Below are 8,528 nucleotides of genomic sequence, written 5' to 3' on the forward strand. Positions count from 1 at the left end.
CTCCTGTCCTGGATGACAAGAGCCCTCCCAGCATGCCCTCTGACTGACTGCACTGTGACAGGGAAAACGCTCACTGCTGTTATGTAACTGCTTCCTCTGGATTAAACATTCCACCCACAAGGGATCAGGGAGGCTCATGAAACTCCCAAGAAACAAGACCCAAGAGGCCCCTCCCAAGGCTGTAAAAGTGGAGAACTATTTCTGGGAGAGAGGACATTCTTCTGTGGAGTTGCCTGAAGGCCGTGCAGGAAGCTCTAGGGATGCAGCTTTCATGAGTGCCCAGCCCCACCCCCACCCCCTGCTCATGCTGGGGTGTGTTTTTGGTGACGCAGCTGCCTAACTCACCCATGATTCCATAAGTGACCCCAATAAACCCACCAAGCCAGGTGTGGATGGAAGCAGTTCTTTGGTCTATTGGTGCCCAAGAATGGTCTGGGGCCAACATCACCTGGGAGTCTGCTTGGGACTTGAGCCCTAATTTTCTGGGTCAGAACATGAGTTTACCATGATCTCCTGGTGATTCTTAGACTCTATAGTTCCAGGGTTGCTGGGTAAGGGGTCCTGCTCACGTAGGTGTATCAGCCTTCAAGTCTAGGACTTACCAACTGGGGCACCAGGGAAGCCAATTCACCTTTCAGGGCTCACTTCCCTGTCTGTAGAGGACAGGCTGTGGGCGATCACTGACATGTGTAACTTATTAAAGTTTGAGAGAACCCTAAAGAAATCTTGGGGTGGGAGAGCCTGGAAGAAGAGATCGGGGATTGGTGTAGCCAGGTCTAGGCCCCAGAGCTGAGCTCAAGGGCCGGTACACAAGCCACCTTACTATTCAGTGGGCAGGCCAGCTCCATGCCCTGCACTCATGTCCCAAGCTCTTTCTGGGACCATTTATCGCAAGGATTCACCTGTGGATACTGTATACCAGTCTCCCCTCCTTGTCCATTCTGGAGATCCCCGCTGGACACAATGAATGAGGGGCAGAAGGAAATCTCTTTAATAGCATAGCAACATTAGGTCTGGGAGTCACCGGGGGAAAACATTGCCTTCCAACCGCCAGCTGCGCTGAGGTGTGTGGCTGCGCTGTACCCTCTTAACAGACAGATTTCATACTGGGAACTTAATAAATAGATACTCAAAATGTCAGGCAGCAGAGGCAAGGGGTTGTGTGCGTGATTCTTTTCTCATTCCACCCTCCTCCAAGCAGGGCTGAGAAGCTGGTCCACTAGGACGGGTATTCGTAGTCCTCGGCACTGCGCCGGCCAAAATCCATCCAGCCCGTGTAGTCCCTGTCACTTATCCTGTGGCTGGGGTCCAGGCTCTGCAGGCTCTTAAGAACGGACATGCGGCCGGAAGGAGCTGCGGGTAGAAGAGAGGAAGGAGACAAGGGCCGTAGATCTGAGAATATGACTAAAGCATAAAGTGGGGAAAGCCAAGATGTGTGTGTCTGCGTCTGTTCGTGTGTGTTCAGCGTCCATACATGTATATACATGTATCTGTATCCTCCTCATTCTCTTCTCCATCTCCTTGAGATGGAGCCTCTTGCTGCACCTGGAGCTCACTGACTCGGCTAGCCCGGCTGGCCAGCAAGCCCCCGGGGTCCTCCTGTGTCTGCCGCCCCAGTGCGAGGACTGTGGGCAGACTCCACAGCCAGCTCTTTCACGTGGGCTCTTGGGGGTTGGACTGAGCTGTGCTTCTGTGGTGGTTACTGACAGTGCCCTCTCACAGGCCTTCCGAAAGGCGTCAAACAGCTGCTGCTGGGAAGAGGAGGAACCGTCTGTGGAAGTGTTTAGATGGTTCTCGTCTCCCTGCCTTGGTCAGCCTGGGAGCTGTCTAGGCTTTCTTACCCAGAACAGCATTTCACAGTGCACATAACCCTCACTGGGAGCCATGCAGAGATCTGCCCAGGACTCACTACTTCCAAATGTCATGACTAACATCCCAGCATGCTTAGCTCATCAGGGATATTCCAGGGACTATGACACCATGACAGTGTCATGTATAAGATTGTCTAGTATAAGAATTTTAGAAATAGAATCAAGGAACCAGGGAGACTAAAATCACTGGCTACATAAACCTGACGACCTAACTGCAGATTCCTAGAATCCACGCTGGAGACACTGATGTATGTCCGAGGCTGAGGTAGGCAGAGACAGGGAAATCCCCCAGAAGCTCATGGGCCTGGCAGCCTGGAGCATGAAGTACAGTCACAAACAATAGAGGACCCTAAAAATAGGTAGAAGGTGAAGCCCTACCAATGCCTGAGGTTGTCCTGTGGCTTCCACACGTGTACTGTTACACACACACACACACACACACACACACACACACACACACACGCACGTAAGTAAATAAATACATGGTTTCTTTTTAGAACAAGGATGGTCAGATAGTTCGGTGGGAAGAGATGCTAATTGCCGAGCTTGACAAGGTGAGTTTGAGCCCCTGGACCCACACGGTGGAAGAAGAGAGCAGACTCCTGTGGGTGGTCCTCTGAACTCCACAGGACCACACAGCATGCCCCCTCCTAAATAAATGTAAAACATAATGAAATCGAGTTCTCTTGCTACATGAATATTGTTTACAAATTATTAATTTGAAAGCTACAGTCTTAAAAATAACCAGAAAAATACACCTTGTCAGGTTAAAATACTGGCATCTTGGTAACATTTAAAGAAACTGAATGAAAAGTCCCAAAAAATGGAACTTTAATCAGCCATTTTGATCAAAACACAATGATGTAACCTGCGATGGGGTCCAGCCTGTGGCAACTGTGTGATCTGCAAGGAGGGGGTGGCGACATGATTCCTTCTGCAGGCACATGACACGGTCCCAGCCCACAGATGGTTGACAATAGCCTCCTGGACTTGTAACCAGGGTAAAGCCTTCTGTGTGGACTAAGGGTAAAGAGAGGCCCCTGGGGTAAACCTCTCAAGGTTTTACATAAGTAAATAAATACATAGTTTCTTTTTAGAAGGAGGACCTGTCAGTCAGGTAGCTCGGTGCCTGCATGCACGCGCGCGCGCAAGTGTGTGTGTGTGTGTGTGTGTGTGTGTGTGTGTGTGTGTGTGTGTGAGAGAGAGAGAGAGAGAGAGAGAGAGAGAGAGAGAGAGAGAGAGAGAGATCTGGGACCACAGTGGGAGTAGTTTGGGTAGTTTGCAGGTGGCTTCCCTGCCAGAGCCTGCCCCCAGGCTAGCAGAGCCAAAGAAAGAACACTGGTACATGCTCGTAAGCAACCCTACCTAATGAGACCCATTAGGGCACTGAAGTCATTGAAAAAAAGGCCGGGAAGTAGAAGAGGGGTTGGTTGGGAAGAGGACTTGGAGGGGGAGGGGGACAAGCCAGGGCCGTGGGTGAGTGTGATCTGAATGTGCTGTAGATGCATTAAACATCACAATGAAACTCACCATTATAGCATAATTAATACACATTAATAAAACATTTTTAAATGACACCACAGAGGCAGTTGCCCTGACTTACTGCATAAAGAACTTAACCAGCTACACTTAAAGCACGTTTCCTTTCTCTGACCCGTGTCTTCCCAGCTTGGGGACTGAGTCCACTTGCTGAGTTCTTTGGGTAGACAGTCCCGGCCTGTGCAGAACAAGCCCTGCTGCTTAACTGCTCAGTACCTCTCAGGTAAAAACATACATATAGAGTCAGAAATATACGCAGTCCAGTTCCCTGTACAATCACAGGAAAACACAGCCCATCCTCCAGCCGCTCAGGGATCAGTGTCCACTGTGAGGGCTGGGCACAACCCACGCTTCTATCAGCCAGCTGTCTGGTCAGTGTCGTCATGGGAGCTGCGTTTGGAACATGCCTCGGCTCTCACATCCCACACAGATCTGTCTTCAGGCGTGGTGTTATCACTCTCCATCCACCGTCCCCAGCACTACACAGTAAAGAACTCTTATACCCAGAGCAGACAGGTGAGCTAGGAAGCCGAATGGCCTCCAGGCCTCAGGGGAAGTCAAGCCTGTATAGATTCACTCTGCTGCCTCCTAGATGTGCCAACATGTGCACAGATGTTACCTGCTTTCTTTAGCATGGACTTCCATAAATGAAAAATGAATGAGATGCTTACTGTGCGGAACGGTTTTAAGGCCTGAGGGAGATGCACGGAGATAGCATCCAATGCCTGTGACACTGATGCCTCCCCCACCTTCCATGGGAACACACTTCTTCCTGGACCACTGATGCCTCCCCCCTTCATGGAACCACCTCCTGGACATGCCTCCCCCACCTTCCATGGGAACACACTTCTTCCTGGACCACTGATGCCTCCCTCACCTTCCATGGGAACACACTTCCTCCTGGACCACTGATGCCTCCCCACCTTCCATGGGAACACACTTCTTCCTGGACCACTGATGCCTCCTCACCTTCCATGGAACACACTTCCTCCTGGACCACTGATGCCTCCCCACCTTCCATGGGAACACACTTCTTCCTGGACCACTGATGCCTCCCTCACCTTCCATGGGAACACACTTCCTCCCAGACCACTGATGCCTCCCCCACCTCCCACAGGAATACGCTTTCTCCCAGACCACTGAGGACACTGCAGGGAAGTCCTAAGGATAAACTGTTTTCTTTTACATTTTAGTTTTCTTTTTTTTTAATACAAGATCTCACATAGCCCAGGCTGGCCTCAAACCTGCTGCATAGCAGAGGCTAGCTTTGAACTCCACCTTCACCTCCTGAGTGCTAGGATTACAGGTGTGCAGCACCATACCCACTTTGATGTGGTGCTAGAGTTGAACTCAGGATTTTGTGCATTCTAGGCTAGTCTACCAACTAAAACCAAGCCCCACTCACTCAGAAAGTATCTTCTCTAGAATCTTTAAGAATGCTATGCAGTAGAGTCGAATACAAAATCATTTACAAACTATTCAAAGAAATTGTAAAACATTGACAATATTTGAGTTTATATTTGTCAAATAAATGAGCATCACTCTTCTATACTTAGCCCTGATCCTGGGTGTGGGCAAACAAACCTTCAGATGACTGCAGCTGCTCCTTTCTGGGCTCTGTAGGTCCAACAGGCTGAGGGAAGAGGGACTGAGAAGAGGGCTGGGAAGAGCTTCCAGCTAAGACCTCTGCTGGGAAAACCACTGTCACATGTTGGTTCTAGGCAATAATTCAGCAACCAGGCTTTTGTTGCTAGAACTGCTTGGGGCATTCTTAAACCTAGGCGAAAAGGTTCTGGAGTGGCGGCTCAGTGAAGAGTCTAGAATACTCCAGAAGGGTCTGCTGGTGGTCCACGCCAGAGGGCAGATCAGGCAATCAGAAGAATGGAGAGGGGGGATCCCAGATTCCCAGGTTTTCTCATACCTGATATGAATCTCTCTCCTCTCCTCTCCTCTCCTCTCCTCTCCTCTCCTCTCCTCTCCTCTCCTCTCCTCTCCTCTCCTCTCCTCTCCTCTCCTCTCCTCTCCTCTCCTCTCCATTTCCTCCCCTTCCCTCCCTCTGTGGAATTAGCAGGAAAACAACCTAGAAAGGAATGGCTGTGGGCTGAGTTCCCAAACAGGAAGAAAAGCAAGAAATCTCTGATTCCCCTGAAGAACCCTGGTCTCATCTTCATGTGGAACTCTAGGAGACTCAACCAAGCGCCCCTGTTTCCCCTCACTAGTCAAGCCTAATGCCATGGACTGTTCAAATGCGGACAGGACAAGTTGGTAAATGAGCTCCACAGAAAGGATGCCCACCTCCCGCATTTTAATCCAGATCTACTGGTCTAGTTTAACACAACCCAGCCAGAGATCACCATCCACGTCCCTGCAGATAAAGTCAGAGATGAAAGCTGTCTTGGTGCCAGCCATGATTCTGAGCTGGGAGGGGATCTGGGTCGCTCTGCCCTCATCGCCTCTCCGAAGATGTGAGATTCAGGCACAGGAAAGGAACCCTCAACTGGCAAGCTGCTGAACCGCCCACAGGGTTCCTGGGGAAAGCCTTCCAACGCTAAGAAGCCCTGCGATGGTCACCATCGAGGCCACCTTTCTAACAGCTACAGACTGGGCAGCCAAGGGAACTCCAACTGCTCCTGGCCCTTTGACCCTTTCCTCCTGCTCGGTGCTGGGGGAGACATACACAGTGCCAACTGCTTTTCTCAGATCTCAGGCTTTCTCAGCACCGACCCACTTTCTGTCAGAGGGGTTCCAAGGGTCAGTGTCTGGGTGGTCCCCAATCCTGTTCATATACAGCAGAGAGGGCAGTTCTGGGGACTCTTTTACCAGCACTCGATTTTTTTTTTAATGTTTTCCTAAAGCGGTGTTGGACTTCAGCCCTAACACCGTGCCAACATCAGTTCAGAGAAGGGTTAGCCTTCCCTTACCCACGAGGTAAGCCATCTCCCTCTTGGGTGCTGCGACCATCACCTGCCAATGGCACAGTGCGGTGAAGCGTACCTCAGGGAAAGAGTGAAAATCTTGCTCCTTGTGTGTACCCTATTTCCTCCTCCCTGCAGGTGCTCTGGGGATCAGGATTGGGACCCCAGAGCCGCAGCAGGAGAGAGAGAGAGAGAGAGAGAGAGAGAGAGAGAGAGAGAGAGAGAGAGAGAGAGAGAGAGAGAGAGAGAGAGAGAGAGAGAGAGAGAGAGAGAGAACACCCTTACCTTTGCGGGCCTGCTGGATGTATCGCGCTAGCAGTGCGCCCAGGCGCGCTCGGGGCTCTCCGTCGGTCCTGGGCACGGCCCTCAGCTGCCTTCGGGGCGCTTCCTCCGCCCGCTGCACCTCGGAGTCCGGGGCCACTGGCTGTGTCAGGGCGCCTGCAGCCAGGACTGCCATCAGCACGCACAGACACACTCCACTCTTCATGGCTGTGGGGAGCGGAGGCGAGGAGCATGAACCTAAGATTGACCTCGGCGGGCTCCAGCCTAAAGTCCTGCACACCCAAGTCCACCGAGGTCGAATGGGAGGGCTGCAGCCGCCAGGCTGGCTCGTGCCCTAGAGCTAGCCAAGCGCAGTCCCCAGCTGCGCCCTGGCCACCGTGCGCCTTGAGACACGTCTGCCTGGCTTTTGTGTTATCCACATCTAGGGCCCCGGGATCCCACAGAGACAGGATTTTCTACTCCGTTCAGAAGCAGTGCCTACTGCTTTCCTGAAGTTAGAGGACGCCTTTGTAGATCACCTCTCTTCTAACCAGAAAAGCACAGTGTGTGTGTGTGTGTGTGTGTGTGTGTGTGTGTGTGTGTGAGAGAGAGAGAGAGAGAGAGAGAGAGAGAGAGAGAGAGAGAGAGAGAGAGAGAGAGAGAGAGAGAGAGGAGAATACCCCTGGAGAGAAATGTGGGAGATTAAAAGCTGTCACTACAGAAATGAATGGGACGACGATGGGAAGCACCGTTTAAAGTATGAGCGCATAAATAGAAGCTGTATTTATAGAGGTTCCTCGGTGTTTTTATGGGAACGAACAAGAAGTCACTATGCAAAGCAAAACCCAGAAATCTGCGCCCAGTCCTGAGTTGTGGCCAAAGCCCTGCCACATTTGAGAACTGGGCCAATAGGTCCTGCATCATAGCGATGCATTTCTATCCCCAAAGCCTTAATTTTTTTCTCGTAGCATTTAGAAAACGGGCATGTCTTAAAACCACTTAGTATTTTCATATAAATAATTGCAAAGTGATCCGAACATCATGGGGACCCTAAGAAATAGCCATCCCAGCCTTGGCATGAAAAGCACACAGAGAAGCAAGTCTCCACACAGCAGTACCCACCCAGACGCATTTTAAGATCCAGCGCCGTTATTTCTGACTTCAGGAAATCTTCCCAGCTGTCAAAGGGGAAAGAAGGCACAGAAAACAGAAAGACTATACGACAAGGCTGCAAAGCTGCGGGCCGAGATTCTTCACACTCAGGATTCCTGGATCGGCCAGCGGAGACACTGACTTACCTTTGATGGGGAACCAGCAGGCTTGGCGGTTTCCAGCAGAGCAGGTTGCAGTCCAGCCAAGTTCAGGGCAGGCGGGAGGGCGGCTGCCTCTTAAATAGCCCCGCCCGGCGCGCAACCAGTCATCTGTTTACCCAGTGCTGACGCAGTCCGGCAGGACACGTGCTCAGAAAGCGGCCACTGGAGCGACCACCGATTGAAGTGGCCCCAGAGAGAAGGGAAACAGCCCAGTAAACGAGGATAGCCCCTCCCAGGCGGGGTACCTTGTATGGGATCTCCTCTTTATCTAAAGAGCTTCCTTCCGACCTGCCCAGCGCCTCCCCAGTCTCTTCAGGCAGGATGTCCCCTCATGGATGGGAAACAGTTTATCTGCAATGGGAAGGTGACCGTGAGCTTTGGGGATGAAGTGGTCCTTCAAGGAAACTGGGGAACCTTCACAGGTTTGGGTGTCAGCAAGGGTAATTCTGGTGTGTTTTCTGGGAACACCTTCGGACCTGAGTGGGCTCCCACGCGTGAGTGAGGGGAGTCGGGGCTCTCAGTTTCTCAGAATCCAATCTCAATTGGCCGCCTGAGTCTGTTTTTACACAATTATAAAATCTGGGTGTAGCTTCTGATTTGGTGTGTAAGAAACCACTGGGAAAAAGGGC

At 51.4% G+C, this 8,528-nt stretch overlaps 1 protein-coding gene across 3 annotated transcripts; it reads right to left on the minus strand.

Annotated features, from left to right (window-relative positions):
* Positions 1 to 968: 968 nt before the first annotated feature.
* On the minus strand, positions 969 to 8,085 carry Cck (cholecystokinin). 3 transcript variants are annotated; one of them, XM_028861384.2, is made up of 4 exons: positions 7,885 to 8,085; positions 7,709 to 7,764; positions 6,611 to 6,814; positions 969 to 1,353 (listed from the first exon to the last, which is right to left on the minus strand). In XM_028861384.2, exons 2-4 carry the CDS (start codon positions 7,716 to 7,718, stop codon positions 1,220 to 1,222), a joined length of 348 nt encoding a protein of 115 aa, XP_028717217.1. In that variant the 5' UTR covers positions 7,719 to 7,764; positions 7,885 to 8,085; the 3' UTR covers positions 969 to 1,219. The 3 variants fall into 3 exon arrangements, with proteins under 3 accessions (XP_028717217.1, XP_028717218.1, XP_037063947.1); XM_028861385.2 differs by lacking the exon at positions 7,709 to 7,764 and having other exon boundaries at positions 7,885 to 8,082; XM_037208052.1 differs by lacking the exon at positions 7,885 to 8,085 and having other exon boundaries at positions 7,709 to 7,870.
* Positions 8,086 to 8,528: the final 443 nt, after the last annotated feature.

This window comes from Peromyscus leucopus, chromosome 7 (assembly GCF_004664715.2).
Source record: "Peromyscus leucopus breed LL Stock chromosome 7, UCI_PerLeu_2.1, whole genome shotgun sequence".
Classification (NCBI taxonomy): Eukaryota; Metazoa; Chordata; class Mammalia; order Rodentia; family Cricetidae; genus Peromyscus; species Peromyscus leucopus.

Bases quoted from the DNA above. Each gene is read 5' to 3' on its own strand.
- Cck (XM_028861384.2), bottom strand. The intron at 1,354-6,610 runs GTAAGGGTGTTC...TTCTACCCGCAG, and splicing joins CATCCAGCAGGCCCGCAAAG to CTCCTTCCGGCCGCATGTCC.